Raw genomic sequence first — 23147 nt, 5'->3', positions numbered from 1 at the left:
CCTACATAAATACACCTACTTCCTACTAATGCCTGCAGGACAGTGTAATATGGAGCATTATTCCAAAGCTGTGTTTTAAATATTTGTTTCACAAACCAAATGTTAAATGATAGGGCTTCATTCTATTCTGTCCTAGAATTAGCTTTAAAACATTAAAACGTTATTTATTTGTATTAATCTAAGAATTAATCTAATTAATCTAAGAATGTAATAGTCTTACATTGGCATAGCCTATAAACTAAAACTAGTCCCACTGAAATGAAGAAGATTGCTGTCAGGAGCATGAGTTCTCATGTACACTTAAAAATAGGAATTTGATCAGTTTTGAGTTCTTCTATCCACTGTTACTGAAGAACCACAGACAGTTGCTTGGACAGTGAATTCTTTGGGTTAGTTAACCAGAATATGAGATGTCTGGTCATGGTTATAGTTAGAAGGCAATCTGTTTTATGAGATCTGAAAAATCATAGAACAGCAGGAACACTTCAAAAGTCTTGTACATTGATTTTTCAGAAACAGTAGTTTTGCATGAACTTGTTGAGCCTGCACTTACAAAGCCTGCTTTTTATCCTGAGTAATTCATTATTTGAAAAAAACCCAAACAAATAATATTAAAAAATACCAACAAAATTAGTTACATCATATAAAGACAGATTTATACAAAGGACAAATTACACAACACACTCAACTCTAGGGCATAGAGAATTTCTGATTGCCTATTAACCTAAAAATTAAGCCAGGATACAAAGTATATATTTTGCTGCAGTTTATGGGGTGTCTTTGTGCCATATCACACAATTAGTTTCTAGGACTAAAACAACAGTGTGTTTATGTACAATAACTCAATGTAACTTAAGCTTTATCTTCACAGGTTTTTTTAATATTAACTAATTCTAAAGTCATGGTTCTCAAATACAACCACAGCAGCACAGATACTGTAGGGTTTCATACACAGTTGCCACATAAAGTTCTGTTTCTTCAGATAACCTGGTAAATAACATAGATGTATAACAATATAGATTATCGCTTGACTAGGTAATGCAAAACCTGCATTTTGAGTGAATCGGTTGGTGTCATCTGCTCTAAGAGTAACAAAACCCAGTCCACCTCTTTCTCTAGAGATGGATTAAGATGTGGTTCAATCTTAGCCTTGCTTCAGATTATTGTTGCATTTGTCGGAAATACAGTCAACCAAAACTAAGAAAGCAAAAGGAAAGGAACTTTAACCAGTTAACCTTATTATATATCCTCTACTCTGCAAATGACAGACACCCCGTCCACAGGAAATTTATTAATAGTATTTTCTTCATTCTTTCCTTCCATTCCCATACATTTCTTTTTCAATTGTTCAGATTCACTCTTTCTCATACAGCGCCTCTCTATAGGGCTCTATAGTTTCATCCCTTTTGTCCCAAAGCATCTGCTGCACTGAGATCATGTGAAAATGTCCTCGTGGACACTTTCAGTAAGTACTTTTGGACCACTTCTAGAAGTGAACACCTACTCTTTTTGCATGTGTTACAAGGGCTTAGAGCTTTCTCACTTGGTTCCCCAGAATGGCACTTGAAATCTGACAGTACAACATCGTACAAAGCTACTTCTTTATCGACTTTGTCTGGAGTAATAATTAATTTAAAGCTATAAATGGTTGGCGCTGTCTTAATATTTTTTATACCTCTTCTATCCTACTTCAACTATTTTTATTTTTTCTCACTTAACTTGGAAACTAATTGGGAGAGGGTCTGTCCTTTCATTCTGTGTTCCTATGGCACTATTGCCTTACACTCTAGTTCCCAATTTTCACAACAGCTATAAAGATAGCGAGGGAAAAAAATGTCTAAAAGAAGGAGTTGATTTTGGTCATGTTGTTAGCACTGATTAATGAAAAGCTCCTTAACTGCTTCAAAAGCAAATATTTAATTTTTTTAACCAGTTCTGGCTTACATTTTAAGATTTCACCAAAGGATTTATTTACCTGAATTGTAAATGAAGATTATACAGAAAAGAAACTTCACCAAAGTTTACTCCAATTCTGCAAATGTATTTTTTTCATAAATAATATCTGAAAGTTGGAGCCTCAGTGACATCACTATGATGTCACTTTGAGAAGAGAAGGCTTAGGGGAGATCTAATTAATGCATACAAATACTTAAATGGAGGGTGTCAGGAGGACAGGGATGGTCTTTTCTCAGTGGTGCTCAGTGACAGGACAAGAGGAAATGGGCACAAATTTGAGTATAAGAACTTCTGCCTAAACATGAGGAGGAACTTCTTTACTGTGAGAGTGGTAGAGCACTGGAACAGGCTGCCCAGAGAGGTGGTGGAGTCTCCGTCTCTGGAGACATTCAGAACCCGCCTGGACAAGTTCTTGTGCAACCTGCTCTAGGTAGACCCGCTCGGGCAGGGGGGTTGGACTAGATGATCTCCAGAGGTCCCTTCCAACCCCATACGATCCTATGATTCTATGATTCTATAATATAAAACTTTTGTAGTGTGAGTGACTTGACCAAAATGAAATGGTCAAGTATTTCAAAGTTACTAGAAAAATGTAACTTAGCCCTTTGGGAGTGAAAATGAAACAGAGGAATGGAAAAACTGAGCTAAAATTAAGAGTTACAGAGATGTGGCTAGGAAAAGGGATTCTAAAATTTGGATGCCAACAACGTTTTGTTCTTAGTCTATAATTTCACTCTTCAAAATCAATGCCTAATTAATTTCAGTTAAAGTCACAAAATCAATATAGAATTATAGAATTAGAGTTTGGGCTGGAAGTGACCTGCGTCATGCAGTTCAACTCTGACTCAAAGTAGAACTAACTTGAAATTTAGAGCAGGTAGCTCAGGGCTTATATTATTTTAGAAATAATTTCAGGCAATTATTATTTTAGAAACCTTCAAAGGGAGCTTTGAAAATTTGGGATCCAGAAGTTCTGTGGGATTCAAGCTGAAGGAGAGTTTAAGCTAAGAAAGGGACAATTCTATTGACAGAACTTCTATGGAAAATGGAAGAATCTGGTTATTGAAAAATTAGTTCAATGCGTTGAATTGCATATTTGTAAGGGGATAGAGACCTTCAGAGTTCATTAGAAAGGGCACAAACCTTTTGAATATGGGACAGAAATGAAGAATTAGTCGTATTTTGCTTGCATCTGTCTGTTTATAAATAGGTAACTGAGAAGTTTTATCTGTCAAAACAAAAACTGCAATTTTCAAATACCTGTGGCCAAAGTGAGTTATAACTCTTCCTAGATAAACAGAATTAACAAATAAAACATATATACACATATAATAAACAATTATATGTGTCTGGTGGAAGATCTAAGCCAACTCATTCAATGATCATTAAAGCTTGCAGCAGCACAGGAGGCTTACAGAGTAAAGAGGGCATATATATTCTAGGTCCCAACAATATACTTTGCCTTGTAGATAACCAAACTAATGAAAAGTATAATTTTCTTAATTCTCTGGATTTTCTCTGTTTGAATTGAATTTTTATTTTTATTAAATAGAGTTGGAATAAAGAGAATGTTTGGCTCACATTCAGGATGCTGAACTTGAGAGGGTATCTTAATTTTCTATGTTGGGATTCAACTGTTTCTGAAAGTCTAAAATTTCTACAGGCTTTAACTACAGATTAAGCCACGTTCAGTCATTCCTCACTTGTAATGCAATCAGTAGCAATGGGTTTTCTGTAAACAAGAGCAATAATTTTTTCTCAACAAACTAAAAGTGCTGTTTTTCTGTTATTGAAGGTTGAGTGCAAAAGGCAGTGTAGAAAAAAGTCTCCTATGGTAGTAGCTGAGGCCAGGAAAGTTAATCAGTTTGCTCTTTATTTTAACCTGTTTCTTTTTGTTCTTTAAAATGCTCCAAATTGTCTACTAGTTTCTATATATCTTTTCAGTACTTCACTGAATAAAGGATCTGAATAAAAGTGTTTTTTTTATCTAGAGTCCAATGTCAAGAAAAAATTTAAACCGAACATTTTCTTTTTGGAGACATATTCACTTGGAAAGTTCTACATTTTTCTACTGCAGCAAGTAAGAAAAAAGTACAATTTAATATGAGTTCCCATGAAACACAACTCTGTACTGTAAAGACATAATTTTATCTTGATCACTTTTACCCTGGGAAATACTTTTCAGATAACATGAAAAAATTCCACTTGTAGCTGTAAACCTCCTATAAACAGTTTATATAAACAATCAACAGGCTTTGGGCTATCTACAGAAAAAGCATGTATTACCAATAAAATTAAAGACACTGTTTAGATAGCTCATATTTCAAATTTGCTTTGTGCTTTTCTGAATTAGTGAAGATCTGCAAGTATGAAGCAAAGAAAAAAACAATTTCAATCCCTTAGCTGGAGACTGAATAAATTAAAAAAATTAAGTAGGACAGTTTACTGAGGCAGCAGGCATCAATGTAAAGTAAAGACACATAGGAGTACACTTTAAGATTTAGCATACATCTTTCTCAGGAAGATTTTTCCATTTCAATAACTATTATGACTAATTTTCGAATTTATGCTCATAGCTAAAAAAATTACATCAATCATTCCCAATAGTCAGGGGTTTCCCAACTTTTTAACTTTAATAAATAACAATATTTTAAGTACTTAATCAAGATTTTGTCTCCAGAAGCAATCAAAGCACTTATGTTTCATAAGGAAAATTACCCTTAGCTTCAAAATTTCAAAAAGATCTGAAAAATTAGTGAATTCAGATTATGATTTCAGGCTCCTGAAGTTTTCAGAGGCTGAGTTTCTCAGCTCCTTACTGCTGGGTAATGATGATTTCACGCAATAATTTAAAGATTGTCTAATGATTTACAAGATTAAAAAGACTGCTTTTTTTTTGATTCTTTAGCCTCAGAAGCTCTGGGTCAGTCTTTCAGAGTTGGGAAGCACCTGCAGGTCTCATGATAGCTAGCTGCTTATCCAACCTGAGTTGACTGTGTTCCTAAGTAATCAAGAAATCCCGGATGTTTCCAGTAAGCAGGTATAATGGAGCTAAGTATGCTTTAGCCTCATCCAAAGAAAATCAATATTAAAAAAAATAATTACAATAAAAAATATTTTGTCTGTCATGAGGGAAAAAGAAACTTCTCAAGGTAGTTAAGAACAGTCTGATCCCATAACTTGAGCACATAAGCTTCTCTATGAAAGAACATGAATGCAGAAGGCTAAATTAAAGTTTGTCAACTCTTTAAGTTTACTGGCTAGGGATGAGAAATAAATTTCCGCTTCCTTAAAAAAGGGATGACTTCTTTACACTGATCTAAGCCATCTTTCATCCAAGTTATCAATGGATGCTGTCTCCTCTGGGAGGAAATACAGACTATATTGAGCAGTGCAGTGAGGTTAGAGCTTACTCCAGAAACCAGGGTTAGCGGATGGTCAGACCACACATTTGCTCTACAGGAGGCTATGGGAACTTAAGCTGACACAAGTATTCAGCTCTTTTGGTTTCATTTCTCAAATATGCAGGAAATGCCTTCAGCAAGTGCACAGCTCTGCAGGTACCTCTTGGGCCCCTCAAAGCTTACAGGGTTTCATAAAGAAGTGACTGTGAGACTGAAGCCACCATCATCTCAGAAAAGAGTTACATCTGAGCTACCAGCCTTAATAGCAAATCTTTACCTAATGTGATTTAAAATAACTGAACTAAAACACCCTATTTTTTAAAGTTTATATAATGGAAATGACAACTGACCCAGCACCAGAGAGTAAAATTCTAATTAACAGGAGACTTTTCTGAAAAATGTCTGTGGTGCCTTGGGGAACAATGTAGGTCACAGCATCAATTAAAAGCAGAGCGACCTCTTCATTGCCTCTGTAACATTTAACCCCAAATAATTTTGTTGCTGTAAATTAAACAACCCTCGCTGCATTACATCATGGGAGTGAAAAAAATCAAGAATAACTAGTTAAAAAACTAATTTCAAGGTCTAGCACTCACTTTAACCCATATAACATGGGCAAACAATACAGAATACTGATGTTACCACTTTTTTCCTCAGCTTTGTTGAGCAAAACTGGTATGTTTATATTCTGTGTTCTTTTACATTATCTGGATATTAATATTAGACCTCTGATGGAAAGTAAGTGAGAACTACTTAACTGAGGACTGAAAACTGCTGATTGCAAAGGAGATGTGAGTGTTTAAGATTGTAGGGTTCAGTCTTGGTCACTGGAAGCTCTTCTATGCAGAGGAAAGTAGAATATAGAAATAAATCATTTCAGATAGAGTGTATCTGCAGCTGTCATTATAGACAGTTTACCTAACTACTTCTCTAGTATTATAAGAAATATCCAAGATATTTTGGCAGAAGCCACCCCACAATTTAAAGACTTTTGCTTTGAAAGAATTGTCCACAAGTAGTGTCCCTTCTTTAAGATCAATAAATTCCTGTTTCTTAACAACAAAGATGATTTTCAGTAGCATTCAAGCCAGAAGAAATATATTTGGTAATAAAGCCTCACGAACATTGTATATCTTTCTAATGTTTGTTCATCTGGAAATGATGAGCAATATCTTGGATTCATTTAAGTTTATTGGAATTTTTCATTTACTTCAGTGGGAGAGGAACTAAATGGTTCCAAACAGCTTGTGATGCTGGAAGGTCAACTACGTAGTGGTGGCAAACTGGACTATCTGAGCAGTTTCTGACAAAGTCCATAAGAGAGACCCAAAAGAACATTAACTGACACCATAAGGAAAGACAAAATAAATTTATAAAGTGCACCTCCTACTCTTCGATTACTCATGAGTAATCATAAATAATGAAAAGGTACTGCAGGCAAAATTAAACCTCCTGATAACCATGCAATATTTTCAGCACAACAATTCTTCACAGAGAAATGAGTTGATAATTCTGTAGGGATATATAGGCAAGAGCAAAGACTCATTTCTGAAAACTTAGCAGGGAAAAAAGCCAAATAGCTATGTTAGTTAATAAATATGTCCCTGGATACACAAAGGAGGTAGATGTATATATCAGAGAAATTCTACTTGAATACATCAGATTTTGAGGCTTAAACTCTGCCTATGTGCTCTACTGCATTTTTCACATTATAATAAGAAGTACAGGAGCTCATTTCCCCTTTTCCCAACTGAAAACTTTAGATTATGTAAAGAATATTAACTTCTGATTAGCCTTATATCCATTGCTATAACATCTCAGTGTTAAGGACTAGAGTTCCACTGGTGAACTCTTTCAGCAAATATGAAAGTTAAAAATGGAGTGGCCAAGCTTCTGAGACTTTAGAGTGTAAATCAAGAGACAACTGACAAACCATTGCTCAACAGTTCTCTGCAGGATTTGACCAAAGACTTAGACCCCTCATTACCTAGCCATTGAACTTTCTTTAGACATTAAGACAGATGTTGCAGGTGAATGGAACAAAAAGCATGAAGATGGTTTTTTTGAAAACTTTACATCTGAGCAATGGACCCTTCCATCCTTGCCTAACTCGAGAGGAAGGACACTTTCTCCCGATGAATGAGACCGGGTAAGTAGAATGGGAATAATTGAAGGTAGTTCATTTTAGGTGCAAGTCAAGGCAGGGAGCTAGAAAAGAAATGAAGTGTAATCAGGGGACAAAACAAAGGTAATTTTAATTATACTTCCTTTAGTGGTTGATCAGTGCACCTATAGACTTGTAGACTAGGGGGCTTCAGCATCTTCTTACCTCTAAATGTTGTAGAATGTTATTGTATGAGAACATATCATTCACAGCACTGAGACTATGTGTAATGGTTGAACAATAATGAATTAGCTACATGTAAAACAGATATAAAACCTCTAAAGATTCTTCAGTGAGTACGATGATTCTCAAAGTACTTTTCAAAAGAAAGGAAAATTTTGCCTCTCATTTACAAATAAGAAAACAAAGTCAAAGGGAATGAAGCAAGATGCTGAAAATGACTTGAGAATAGTTGTGAAGCCAGGAATTGAAACAACTTATTTTAAGTCTAGTATCTCATTTTAAAGACCACCCCATCTTCAACCAGTTATACAAAATATCATTGAGATATAGATGGCAGACAGTCACACAGCACTGAAAAAACATCAAACCCTCTCAACCAACCCTTGCTATTTTAATCAAAATTTATCTACTCCAGATTACAAATCAATGAAAGAAAATAAATTAAGAATTAACTTATATTGGGAAATTTCATCCTTCACACCTGTAGGCCAGAAGATGGCTGTACTAATCTTTTAACGTCATGTGGTATATTGCAGAGTTAGAAAAAAAGGGAAAAAAAAGACATACCACCAACAAAATATCCTCAAAGTGAACCTAAGGGCCTCATAACATATTGTGACCTTTTTACCCTGGGACATTAATAACAGATGTGTGGATGACAAGGATTACAGGTGTCACACATTTTTTTGTGAGAAACTCCTTCAGGTAAGAGGCCAACAGCAACTATTTCTACCAAAATTTCAAAGGTAGCTTTATGTAGCAAGCCTTCTAGCTTCTGCATACAGTCTGGCTGATTCACTCTTGCATTAAAATGCAAGCTGCAAATCTCAGGCCAAACAAAATGTAAAATGAGAAAGGCAGTGCTGGCCTCCATTCATCCATGGGAAGGAAGTAAAAAGGAAGTAAATGCTCTCGTTAGACCAAGTAATACGGCTCCACATGTCTCCATTTGAACTAGTGACTAGGGAAGAAGGTGATAAATGACATTAGTTACATGAATTGAATCTCCCTCAACTCTCATCTAATCCCACATTCCTGTGCTGAAGAAGTCTTTGCTGACTCTTCTGGAGAGTCTACAAGAGCCTACAAGATCCAGGGTTTTGGGCAGAAAGTGTCATTAGATCACTGAGGTTAGCCTCATAACACCAACAACAATAACTTGTCTTAATCTAAAGTGCACGTATCTATTTCAGAAAAGCATTTAATCTGTAAAACATAACAAGATTTAGATCTACCACTTCTCCCAACAGTTTATCTAATATATTCTCAGTGCTAAAAACTCCTGCCCATCTTTTTTTTGTTTTCACCCTGGTACCTACACTGCTTTTCTCTGCTACTGTGGAGAATCCTCTTATTTTCAGTCCCCCCACCGCAATACACTGACATTAAGTCATGTCTCTCTCTGGAAGAATTTTTCCCCACTGTAGCCTCTTTTCTCTCTCTTCATATAAATTTAATAACTTTTAAAAGTATAGACTCTAAAACATTGCATGGTATTTCCATAACCTTACTGTTGTTGCATATACAAATAAAATCACCTTCTCATTCTTAACTTTTCGTCTTTTTTTTTTAAACATTGGAATTTCATGCTACAAGCCCTGCTGAGTTGTCTGTTCTTTCCTCTGGAACCTTTTTAGTGTCACTTATTTCCACTGTAGGGGTCCCCTCTGTGTTTGTATGGCTGGTATTGGTTCCTTCCAGCTCTGTAATACTTCTCTCCTAGGGAATAATAATTTTGTTTGAGTCCCCTCTGTTTACCAGGCTTGACTGTAACTGGATTGCTCTGTCTCACTGTTGAGTCCTCTTTTTTTTTTCCTACTTTTTCAATCTTTGCATCAACTTCAAATTTTACCATCCAAGATTTCATGCCACCTTCCAAATGATTTAAGAAAATCTTAAAATATGTTTCCCACATCCAGTTCTGAATCATGGAAGACTATCCCTCAAAATTTCCATAAGGGTCATTTCTCATTGATTAGTACTTTGAGATCTCAGCTAATCAGTCCTTAAGGAATATTATTTTGATAAAGTATATTGTTATTTATTTATACCAGATACAATGTAAAATTAAATCAAATGCCCTACAAAAGCCTAAACAACACCTAGGACCATTCATCAAGCAAATTCACATTCCGAATTGAAGTTTATCTAACATAATTGCTTTATTTTAAAGCTGTGCTGACTATCATTAATTTATTACTACCATTAATTTATTTGTATGCTTGCTTTCTTAGCTAAAACCTCATTAATCTTTCCAATATTTTTTCCCAGGACTGACATATAGCTAACCTGCTCTGAAGAATTATTTGGAAAAAAAAAGAGATAAAAGTAATAGCATGATACTCACACTCCATCTCTCTACAATTAAAAATATTCCAACAGGTCTCTTCAGCCTCCTTTTTTTAAGGCTCTTTGGTGAAATTTATCAAGTAATGAGCCTTCTGATTTACTTATTTTATCACTGGCAGATGTTGTTTAACATGCTTTTAAAGATTCAGCGCTGTTTGCATAGTAGGGACACTGGATCTCCTACCACCATATGGGCTTGTTAAGGAGCAAACAGCTCTTTCCTCCTACTGTGTGCCACTCAGTATTGAAGAGGTATCAGAGTTTTTGTTCATCTTTGCATGAATAAATGACACGATTAATTAAACAGTGATTGACTAGCTTCATTTCTTCTTCTTTTTGGTGTTACAAAAAAGCAGCAAAAATTACTTATTTGCATCCAAAATAAACCAAGAAATAAGCTCCATTAGACCTTTCTCGAAATCTTAGGAGACAGAAATTGAGTGCCCAGATACATACTATGAGAGTTATTATCCATTATACTTGCCAGTGAATTAATCCTGGGTTGTCACCTTAAGCACCACATATTTTTGGCCCTTATATTTAGGAAAATTACCTAGACATCCTAAGCCATTATAAAATTGACGTCCAGCTGGCAGAAATCTGTGCTAGGGTCACTCAGAATTATCATCTGCCCTATTTATCCCAGAGTCTTGTTAACTCTGAAATCAAAAGATAGCAATTTGGACATCACCAATATTTCACTTTAGACTACTTTTACCAGAAATATCCCATTAGTGTGCATTATCCTGATATCTTAAACTGCCTTCTTTTCCTCTTGAGATTGCAAAGGACCCAGCTGGCAAACAATCAAAATATCAAGTTTCTCACACATTTATTATCATAATGGCAGAAGGTCATACACTGAAAACTGAGAACACAAATGCAATATAAACTAAACTGAATATTTTGATATCAGAAATTTATGGAGGTTAGTATCTTGGTGCAATAGAGTTACTGACATTTTTGTTCGATTTGCAGGTTTTTTGTATTACTTTGTTCAATGACAATTCTATCGAAAAATCTCTTTGATTAAAAAAAAATTAAAAAAATAAAAAAAACCAACAAAAACAAGAAAAAACAACTCCAACAAGCTCTTCAGGTCTGTGATAGCAGCACAATTCAATATACATATAGTTAGTTTTCCTGTTCTATATTCCAGGAGAGACTGGGTTCAGAATCTGGAATAAGAGACTGATTGTATTACTGCAGGGCCAAGAGACAAAAAAAGGTGAAATTTTCCTGACCACATGAGATATGTAGAGTCTAGACATTTACATCTAAGTCATTTGACCATAAAGAATGTCTAGACAATGGAAAGAGACAATAATTTTCAGGGCACAATCCACGTCCATCTAAAGGAGACATCCAAAAAAGGTTAGAACTGCACTCTGGAAGACTCTCTCCATTGACTACCACGGCAATACTGTTGACTTCCTCAGATGTCAAAAGTCAGGTGAGGCCAAATTTTTATTCTAATAGCCAAGCCTGTTTTCACTTTGAACAATATGTAGCTGAGGCTTCTTTTATGCCACAGCATCTTAGCAATCATTGAGGCATTCACACAAATACTTCTTCTAACTTGAAACAGGTGCTTTTGAGTCTAGGGGAGCATAGGCGAGAAAAATTGGCAAAACTATGAAGCAGCAATCCAGAAACTGTTTCCTTTCCTCACTTATTTCTCACAGCTAAATTCACTACTCTCACCTGTGAATTAGTCCATTCCATTTCAGGAAAAGGTCCCAGCTGAAGGCCTCTACCTGTGGGATTTTCTTCCTCTTGGCCTTTCTGGAATTACATAGAGACATCTACTCAGGACACGTTCCAAACTCAGATTTTTCATTGTGTTTGCATACGGTGCTTAGTTGTGTGTTTTTGTTTCCCAGGTTGTATTGCAGGGAGGAGGGGATGGGGACTCATTTTTCCTTTTACTGCTTTGGGACATAATCTGGCATGCCATCTATTCCCTTCAAGGTTTAAATTGGTATTAATACATGTTGAATTGCCCAGAGGCTTTTTAACAAAAGTGAAATGGCATTATATTATATAATATTCAAAAAGTGGGTGTGTATTATTGATTATAAATATTTATGGAATAGTTGTTTATCTTCAAGAAGTAAGGGTTATATATTTTACAAGAATTAACACTGTACTACTGTATTTCAGTTTATTTTTAGTATGAAATATCTACTAACTCAAGTAATTTATTAGCAAATCAAGCAAATGGTCTATAAAAAATAAATAAACATTCTCTTGACAGTCCACCTCTTTCTAGCTAAAATTAGAAATAACCCTCTTGCTTCTAAATTTTAAAACCCACTCTAATTATTACTATGAATTTGTGAAGTTTTAACAGTAGGAGACTATACCCTTGCTTTTAATGAACACCAGGCTTCATTTTTTGTGAAATAGAAAATCTTCAATGAATTCATGCTCCTGCCTAGGCCTGTGTCAGTGCCATTGTAGAAAAAACATGGGCTTTTAACAAACAACAATATGGAAGAGCTCTGTCAGTAAAAGGGAAAGTTATGTCGCAAGGATTGCTGGTTTTGCTAATAGCAAAACTACCGAGTCTGTAGCTACACATCCGGTAACATGTTTTACAGAATGCTCAATACCTAAGGTACAGAAAAGCATTTTTACAAAGTCCTTTTTTGTTATAATGCTTCTGTAATGCTGACCATCACCTTAGAGTATGTTACTTTAGAGATTTTTTGTTTCTATATTGCTAAAGAATACAAGTCTTTAAAAACAAAAACGACCAAAAAAAATAACACTTTTTCACTCTCAACTGCAAGATTAAGTCTTTTTCACCAGCAAGCATAAAACCACTAGGCTTACAAATCATTCAGGTAAGACCTGAGACACTGTTGGTATAAAGAATGGCTACTAATTGCAAAAACTTCAGAGAAGAATATTTTTAAATGTTAAATATATTCTAAGGAAAAGGGAATTTTAGCTCTGCTTAAAAGGATTACTGCATCATACAGTTTTACTGTATTCTTAAGAATACTGCAGTATTCTTAAGAATTGAGGCTTATATTGATGCTGTTAAACTTCAGGCATTTAGAGGTGTCAGCTGGGAGCAGAGTCCTTTGAGACATGGAAAACTCCTGAAAGTGGCTCAGAGCTTAAATGCACCTCATTCTTTGGAGGATGCATTCCCACCTCAGTGAAGTGGGGCAAATAGAGGTCTGACTATTCAGTCAGGCTCACATGGACAGGATTTTCTTAACATGACAATATCTGGAGTAACTTCTTCTACAGTGTAATGAGTGGCCATGGATTCCCAACACATCAGGAGCAAGTCTATCAGGAGTGACTGGGAGGCATTAAATGGACAAGTCCACCACACCTGATGCACTTTGACCACAAGAAGTTTCCGTGTATATGTAGTTTAGCTTGTGGATTCAGTTCTGAAGACTTTTGAAAAGAAATGTGCAGTTTCATAAACAAAGACAGAAGAAATGCCCACAGAGCAGTGAGCACTGCTTTGAGGGGGGAAAAATCAAATGCAACCATAAAGAGTAAGGAATATCTATGCAGAGATCATTAACTCTATGAGTCCTCCAAAGAGGAGCCAAGAGTGAAGTTCTGTGGCAAAATGGCCTTCCTTCAAAATATGAATGACTGCTGTGCATAAGGACATGGGTTATAAATATCGTGCTGTAATCATTGATGATGAGATACCAGCAGAACTGTAGCATTCTGGGGACACAACTTTTTAAGATAGGTGCTGAAAAAGCCGAAGGAAATCTACAGAAAGGAAAAAGAGCAACGAGGATTCAGAAATTACAAGCTAGGAAAGACTGCAAACAAAATATTCATTGGGGTTAATGATCAGTTGTCTCTACTGAGGACAGAGTCCAGAGAAATCATCTGGAATTTGCTGCTGTGAAAAAAGCCTCTCACTTCTTGTGTGCTGAAACATTGAAACAAATACTTTCCAGTCCTACATGCTATAACTCCATAGTCTTTATCCATGGAAGCTTATTCCCTAGTAATTTCAGCAATTTTATTTGGGAACCAGATGATTGATAACCAGCTAACAGCAAAAGGAACTTTCCTCTGTGCTAATTTCAAAGAACAATAAGCATACTTGCTTTCAAATCAAGATTGTAAAAATGGCACTACATGGATACACAATGTAGAAATGTAATCCTCTTTGTAAAAATAGGCTCTTGAATAAACTCTACTCAAATGGAAGTGAGACAGCATTTATACACAGCATTCTTCATAGGCATCATAGTGTATGTTACAAATTTGACAAACCTAAAAGTGAGATTGAGTTTCCCAGATAAAGTTGTCTTGTGTCATTACATGCACTGATGCAACATTATTTCTCCAGCTGCTGCTTCAGAAGGGTATGGGTTTCCTTCTGTCATTTCTGACAGCCATATGTACATCTCAGATCTTTCAGGACTCTACAATATCACTAGATGCCTATCTTAGAGGATGAATCTCAGCTAAAGACAAAGACCTAACCTTTTTTTTTCTTTTTTTTTTTTAAAGGGGTTTTCTATTTGCTAATAGATTTGCCATCGATACCGGTTACTACATACTTTAAATATAAAGTTTTGGAGTTTCTTTACTGTAAGAGTGGTGAAACACTGGAACAGGTTGCCCAGAGAAGCTGTGGATGCCCCATCCCTGAAGATGTTCAAGACCCACCTGGATGTGGCTTTGAGAAACCTGGTCTAGTGGGAGGTGTCTCTGCCCATAGCAGGGGGTTGGAACTTGATGATCATTAAGGTCCCTTCCAAATGTCACCATTCTATGATTCTATTGCATAAAAAATCTAAATCTTCCACTCTTTAATTAAAAAAATAATAATAAAATAATCAAATTTCAAGCTACCTTAAATGTTATGAGCTACCATAGCAGTTGTCATCCCTTGGGAGAGCTCACTTTTAAAAACCCAGTCAAAGTTTTACACAAGACCTGGAAACAAACTGGTCTTCAAGTATTTCACTTTTAGAAGGGTTTTTATATACCTATACCAGGATCAACGTCTGGAAAGCCTTGTTAGTCTGTGGATTAAGGAAGCTCCATCTCTCTACAATTAAAAATATTCCAACAGGTCTCTTCAGCCTCCTTTTTTTAAGGCTCTTTGGTGAAATTTATCAAGTAATGAGCCTTCTGATTTACTTATTTTATCACTGGCAGATGTTGTTTAACATGCTTTTAAAGATTCAGCGCTGTTTGCATAGTAGGGACACTGGATCTCCTACCACCATATGGGCTTGTTAAGGAGCAAACAGCTCTTTCCTCCTACTGTGTGCCACTCAGTATTGAAGAGGTATCAGAGTTTTTGTTCATCTTTGCATGAATAAATGACACGATTAATTAAACAGTGATTGACTAGCTTCATTTCTTCTTCTTTTTGGTGTTACAAAAAAGCAGCAAAAATTACTTATTTGCATCCAAAATAAACCAAGAAATAAGCTCCATTAGACCTTTCTCGAAATCTTAGGAGACAGAAATTGAGTGCCCAGATACATACTATGAGAGTTATTATCCATTATACTTGCCAGTGAATTAATCCTGGGTTGTCACCTTAAGCACCACATATTTTTGGCCCTTATATTTAGGAAAATTACCTAGACATCCTAAGCCATTATAAAATTGACGTCCAGCTGGCAGAAATCTGTGCTAGGGTCACTCAGAATTATCATCTGCCCTATTTATCCCAGAGTCTTGTTAACTCTGAAATCAAAAGATAGCAATTTGGACATCACCAATATTTCACTTTAGACTACTTTTACCAGAAATATCCCATTAGTGTGCATTATCCTGATATCTTAAACTGCCTTCTTTTCCTCTTGAGATTGCAAAGGACCCAGCTGGCAAACAATCAAAATATCAAGTTTCTCACACATTTATTATCATAATGGCAGAAGGTCATACACTGAAAACTGAGAACACAAATGCAATATAAACTAAACTGAATATTTTGATATCAGAAATTTATGGAGGTTAGTATCTTGGTGCAATAGAGTTACTGACATTTTTGTTCGATTTGCAGGTTTTTTGTATTACTTTGTTCAATGACAATTCTATCGAAAAATCTCTTTGATTAAAAAAAAATTAAAAAAATAAAAAAAACCAACAAAAACAAGAAAAAACAACTCCAACAAGCTCTTCAGGTCTGTGATAGCAGCACAATTCAATATACATATAGTTAGTTTTCCTGTTCTATATTCCAGGAGAGACTGGGTTCAGAATCTGGAATAAGAGACTGATTGTATTACTGCAGGGCCAAGAGACAAAAAAAGGTGAAATTTTCCTGACCACATGAGATATGTAGAGTCTAGACATTTACATCTAAGTCATTTGACCATAAAGAATGTCTAGACAATGGAAAGAGACAATAATTTTCAGGGCACAATCCACGTCCATCTAAAGGAGACATCCAAAAAAGGTTAGAACTGCACTCTGGAAGACTCTCTCCATTGACTACCACGGCAATACTGTTGACTTCCTCAGATGTCAAAAGTCAGGTGAGGCCAAATTTTTATTCTAATAGCCAAGCCTGTTTTCACTTTGAACAATATGTAGCTGAGGCTTCTTTTATGCCACAGCATCTTAGCAATCATTGAGGCATTCACACAAATACTTCTTCTAACTTGAAACAGGTGCTTTTGAGTCTAGGGGAGCATAGGCGAGAAAAATTGGCAAAACTATGAAGCAGCAATCCAGAAACTGTTTCCTTTCCTCACTTATTTCTCACAGCTAAATTCACTACTCTCACCTGTGAATTAGTCCATTCCATTTCAGGAAAAGGTCCCAGCTGAAGGCCTCTACCTGTGGGATTTTCTTCCTCTTGGCCTTTCTGGAATTACATAGAGACATCTACTCAGGACACGTTCCAAACTCAGATTTTTCATTGTGTTTGCATACGGTGCTTAGTTGTGTGTTTTTGTTTCCCAGGTTGTATTGCAGGGAGGAGGGGATGGGGACTCATTTTTCCTTTTACTGCTTTGGGACATAATCTGGCATGCCATCTATTCCCTTCAAGGTTTAAATTGGTATTAATACATGTTGAATTGCCCAGAGGCTTTTTAACAAAAGTGAAATGGCATTATATTATATAATATTCAAAAAGTGGGTGTGTATTATTGATTATAAATATTTATGGAATAGTTGTTTATCTTCAAGAAGTAAGGGTTATATATTTTACAAGAATTAACACTGTACTACTGTATTTCAGTTTATTTTTAGTATGAAACATCTACTAACTCAAGTAATTTATTAGCAAATCAAGCAAATGGTCTATAAAAAATAAATAAACATTCTCTTGACAGTCCACCTCTTTCTAGCTAAAATTAGAAATAACCCTCTTGCTTCTAAATTTTAAAACCCACTCTAATTATTACTATGAATTTGTGAAGTTTTAACAGTAGGAGACTATACCCTTGCTTTTAATGAACACCAGGCTTCATTTTTTGTGAAATAGAAAATCTTCAATGAATTCATGCTCCTGCCTAGGCCTGTGTCAGTGCCATTGTAGAAAAAACATGGGCTTTTAACAAACAACAATATGGAAGAGCTCTGTCAGTAAAAGGGAAAGTTATGTCGCAAGGATTGCTGGTTTTGCTAATAGCAAAACTACCGAGTCTGTAGCTACACATCCGGTAACATGTTTTACAGAATGCTCAATACCTAAGGTACAGAAAAGCATTTTTACAAAGTCCTTTTTTGTTATAATGCTTCTGTAATGCTGACCATCACCTTAGAGTATGTTACTTTAGAGATTTTTTGTTTCTATATTGCTAAAGAATACAAGTCTTTAAAAACAAAAACGACCAAAAAAAATAACACTTTTTCACTCTCAACTGCAAGATTAAGTCTTTTTCACCAGCAAGCATAAAACCACTAGGCTTACAAATCATTCAGGTAAGACCTGAGACACTGTTGGTATAAAGAATGGCTACTAATTGCAAAAACTTCAGAGAAGAATATTTTTAAATGTTAAATATATTCTAAGGAAAAGGGAATTTTAGCTCTGCTTAAAAGGATTACTGCATCATACAGTTTTACTGTATTCTTAAGAATACTGCAGTATTCTTAAGAATTGAGGCTTATATTGATGCTGTTAAACTTCAGGCATTTAGAGGTGTCAGCTGGGAGCAGAGTCCTTTGAGACATGGAAAACTCCTGAAAGTGGCTCAGAGCTTAAATGCACCTCATTCTTTGGAGGATGCATTCCCACCTCAGTGAAGTGGGGCAAATAGAGGTCTGACTATTCAGTCAGGCTCACATGGACAGGATTTTCTTAACATGACAATATCTGGAGTAACTTCTTCTACAGTGTAATGAGTGGCCATGGATTCCCAACACATCAGGAGCAAGTCTATCAGGAGTGACTGGGAGGCATTAAATGGACAAGTCCACCACACCTGATGCACTTTGACCACAAGAAGTTTCCGTGTATATGTAGTTTAGCTTGTGGATTCAGTTCTGAAGACTTTTGAAAAGAAATGTGCAGTTTCATAAACAAAGACAGAAGAAATGCCCACAGAGCAGTGAGCACTGCTTTGAGGGGGGAAAAATCAAATGCAACCATAAAGAGTAAGGAATATCTATGCAGAGATCATTAACTCTATGAGTCCTCCAAAGAGGAGCCAAGAGTGAAGTTCTGTGGCAAAATGGCCTTCCTTCAAAATATGAATGACTGCTGTGCATAAGGACATGGGTTATAAATATCGTGCTGTAATCATTGATGATGAGATACCAGCAGAACTGTAGCATTCTGGGGACACAACTTTTTAAGATAGGTGCTGAAAAAGCCGAAGGAAATCTACAGAAAGGAAAAAGAGCAACGAGGATTCAGAAATTACAAGCTAGGAAAGACTGCAAACAAAATATTCATTGGGGTTAATGATCAGTTGTCTCTACTGAGGACAGAGTCCAGAGAAATCATCTGGAATTTGCTGCTGTGAAAAAAGCCTCTCACTTCTTGTGTGCTGAAACATTGAAACAAATACTTTCCAGTCCTACATGCTATAACTCCATAGTCTTTATCCATGGAAGCTTATTCCCTAGTAATTTCAGCAATTTTATTTGGGAACCAGATGATTGATAACCAGCTAACAGCAAAAGGAACTTTCCTCTGTGCTAATTTCAAAGAACAATAAGCATACTTGCTTTCAAATCAAGATTGTAAAAATGGCACTACATGGATACACAATGTAGAAATGTAATCCTCTTTGTAAAAATAGGCTCTTGAATAAACTCTACTCAAATGGAAGTGAGACAGCATTTATACACAGCATTCTTCATAGGCATCATAGTGTATGTTACAAATTTGACAAACCTAAAAGTGAGATTGAGTTTCCCAGATAAAGTTGTCTTGTGTCATTACATGCACTGATGCAACATTATTTCTCCAGCTGCTGCTTCAGAAGGGTATGGGTTTCCTTCTGTCATTTCTGACAGCCATATGTACATCTCAGATCTTTCAGGACTCTACAATATCACTAGATGCCTATCTTAGAGGATGAATCTCAGCTAAAGACAAAGACCTAACCTTTTTTTTTCTTTTTTTTTTTTTAAAGGGGTTTTCTATTTGCTAATAGATTTGCCATCGATACCGGTTACTACATACTTTAAATATAAAGTTTTGGAGTTTCTTTACTGTAAGAGTGGTGAAACACTGGAACAGGTTGCCCAGAGAAGCTGTGGATGCCCCATCCCTGAAGATGTTCAAGACCCACCTGGATGTGGCTTTGAGAAACCTGGTCTAGTGGGAGGTGTCTCTGCCCATAGCAGGGGGTTGGAACTTGATGATCATTAAGGTCCCTTCCAAATGTCACCATTCTATGATTCTATTGCATAAAAAATCTAAATCTTCCACTCTTTAATTAAAAAAATAATAATAAAATAATCAAATTTCAAGCTACCTTAAATGTTATGAGCTACCATAGCAGTTGTCATCCCTTGGGAGAGCTCACTTTTAAAAACCCAGTCAAAGTTTTACACAAGACCTGGAAACAAACTGGTCTTCAAGTATTTCACTTTTAGAAGGGTTTTTATATACCTATACCAGGATCAACGTCTGGAAAGCCTTGTTAGTCTGTGGATTAAGGAAGGATAAATTTAGTACCATGGGAAAAAAAAAGGCAAATACTAAATACTAGGAAGTCTCTTGGTCCAACAAAAATTACCTTTGTACAAGAACGTGATATGCTATGACACAATGAGTCAGCCAGACATAGAAAACTGAAGAAAATAAAGTTTTCTGTTTAAAAAAAGTCTTCATAAGGTCTCATGAAGAAGATCTCACGAAAATTTCAAGGAACTACATAGTTCCTGTTAAACTTATGTAGAGGGCACTGAAGTATTGCTATGCCAAGTAACAGTAATAAAACATGAACATAGGGAGAAGAAATGTGTAAAGAAAATTGAGATGGTGTTTTTAAATAAAGCAATAAAAATTGTTGCACTTACAGGAACTTCAATATAGGGATCAGTGTCTGTGATCACATTGCTAAATTCAAGCCTGTTCCTTATGCCAATGAAGTAATTACTAGAAGAATTCTGCAGAATTTACACATATGCAATTACAAGTCACTAAAATTGACATTTAGCATGAGGTGATGAAGTTTTGTGGCAAATAATTGCTTTTAAACTAAAAATTTCAATTCCGCCAGACAATGAGGGGAAGGCAACTTTCAATGAAAAGCTCAAGAATATATAGGAGGCTACAGTTTCCTTTTAAAATTTGAGTCATTCTTCTTACCAACTTAGCACAGAATAATACAGTCGATTGCACATTGGCGATAAGTCCAAAAATACTTTTAAAACAGGCTTGTGAATGAAATGAAAATTCAGGAGCAGCAGATGGGTTTAACTGCTGTTAAATGTGGAGTGGTTTCCAAGAACATGTTGTATGTAATAATAAATAGCCAGAGACATAAAGTTTCCCCAGTAGTTTAAATCCTGAGCATACAAGCTAAGTGAGGGCTTTCAGGCTTTGGCTCTCCATAACATCCTTACATTTTACCCTTGTCTACAGCAGCAAAAATGCTTGTTATTGACAACGTGTGTCAGCAACGGGTGCAATTAAAGCAGTGCTGAACACAGTTTTACAAGCAGGCAGGTTTAACATGGGCTTTCTGAAACAAGAATAGTTCTTGGCTGTGCTTGCAGGTTAATCACATTCAGCACCAGCAGATTCATTGTCAGCAGTGGATAATTATGCTAGTGTACACAATGCCTCCGTTTGTGCATATGTTTTACATAATAACCGTGTTATGAATCGCCTCCCTTTCTAATTCTTGATCTGGGTGTGGGAATTAGGGTGGTGTTCTGCATCTAAGACGTCTGCAGTCAGGATCTGACTGCCTCCATGTCTCATGCCCTGTTGGTTTGAAGCAAAAGTAAAGTCCCGAAGGCCCAGAAAAACAGGCAACGACTTTTCTGTTTGCGTGTAAGACAGTTCTGGCTTCATCTCCTAATCCACCAAAAAATGGCTTTGTCAGGTGGCAGTTATGACTAAGTTAAAGCTTCTGCACTTGTCACCGCGTATCATTATATTTGACTGACACAAATATTTGTGACATGGAATAAAGCTGGAACTTATGAAGCCATACAGTAATGCACAGAGGCGCAGAAACAGAAGGGTTCAAAAGAATGAGTGCGACTGACAGAGAAAAGAAATCTACATTGGGATTGAAGCCCAGAAAAAATCATTGTTTTTATCTTCCGTGAAGCCAATTGCTTCTGTAAAAAAAAAAGTGATTTTGAGGAACTGTGGAAAAGAGCATCACTGGGTCCAAAGAAGTCTCTGGAGTTCAATGCAGACCTGCACTTTAATATATGTATCTACCTGCATAGATGCATCAAGGATGATTCTGGTTAGTCGGGACATAGTGTCAGTAACTGTTTAATACTATCTTGGATGAACTGGAGGCAAAGGTAGTAGTAAGGGAACAAGTGAGAGAAAAGAAAGATGTGGAACCAAGCGAAAGAACTGTATCAGACAGGACCTGACATGTCAGACCTTCATGTGGGTTACCAAGTATGCTCTTGCTTTGTTGCCAACCTACTGCTTTTCACTGCTATTCTAGAAAATCATGTTTTCTAAACCGACATCCCATAAAATACGTCTTTTTCAAATTAGTTATCTCCATAAAACCAAATATTGACATAGCTGTTGCAAAACCACTTCTCTGATCCTAGTATTATGCTCCATTCATGAAATGGGTAAAATTAATTCAGTCTACTGATGCTCATGTGGCATTCTGTGATCACTTGGTGCCCAGGGGTCTTCTAAGAGATGTTTCTCATTCCTTGTCTGGTACTTACTGTGAAGCTTAGAAACAAAAGACTATTGTCCAGGAAACTATTAAAGCAACAATCTCCAAAGCGTGCCTTTCATTCCCAACCCAAAACTAATGGCTAAGAAGCACCAGCTGTATCAGTTTTGGTCAACCTAATAAGCAATACTACCAGAGGAGTATAATTAGTTTCGAGATTTTTAGAGCTGCTGCTTCTGTCCAGTGTGTCTCAACTGAAACAGATCATAGTTCCTGTTAAACTTATGTAGAGGGCACTGAAGTATTGCTATGCCAAGTAACAGTAATAAAACATGAACATAGGGAGAAGAAATGTGTAAAGAAAATTGAGATGGTGTTTTTAAATAAAGCAATAAAAATTGTTGCACTTACAGGAACTTCAATATAGGGATCAGTGTCTGTGATCACATTGCTAAATTCAAGCCTGTTCCTTATGCCAATGAAGTAATTACTAGAAGAATTCTGCAGAATTTACACATATGCAATTACAAGTCACTAAAATTGACATTTAGCATGAGGTGATGAAGTTTTGTGGCAAATAATTGCTTTTAAACTAAAAATTTCAATTCCGCCAGACAATGAGGGGAAGGCAACTTTCAATGAAAAGCTCAAGAATATATAGGAGGCTACAATTTCCTTTTAAAATTTGAGTCATTCTTCTTACCAACTTAGCACAGAATAATACAGTCGATTGCACATTGGCGATAAGTCCAAAAATACTTTTAAAACAGGCTTGTGAATGAAATGAAAATTCAGGAGCAGCAGATGGGTTTAACTGCTGTTAAATGTGGAGTG

At 36.1% G+C, this 23147-nt stretch overlaps 1 protein-coding gene across 21 annotated transcripts in view; it reads right to left on the bottom strand.

The window, feature by feature from the left end:
• Positions 1-23147, bottom strand: part of DLG2 (discs, large homolog 2 (Drosophila)) — a 1063278-nt gene that overhangs the window by 619107 nt on the left and 421024 nt on the right. For 3 of the 21 annotated variants that reach the window (XM_014958304.1, XM_014958291.1, XM_014958294.1), the window contains one exon: positions 16805-16885. The exons of 17 other annotated variants lie outside the window; for them this stretch is intronic. In XM_014958304.1, the coding sequence (XP_014813790.1) occupies positions 16805-16885 (81 nt within the window). Of the gene's footprint in view, positions 1-11760; positions 11843-16804; positions 16886-23147 lie in introns of those variants that run through there. One more of the 21 variants, XM_014958296.1, reaches the window with a different exon arrangement.

Source organism: Calidris pugnax, unplaced genomic scaffold (assembly GCF_001431845.1).
Source record: "Calidris pugnax isolate Ruff unplaced genomic scaffold, ASM143184v1 scaffold252, whole genome shotgun sequence".
Taxonomy (NCBI): Eukaryota; Metazoa; Chordata; class Aves; order Charadriiformes; family Scolopacidae; genus Calidris; species Calidris pugnax.
Note: the sequence above shows the minus strand (reverse complement) of the source record. Positions and strands in the feature narration are given on the sequence as shown.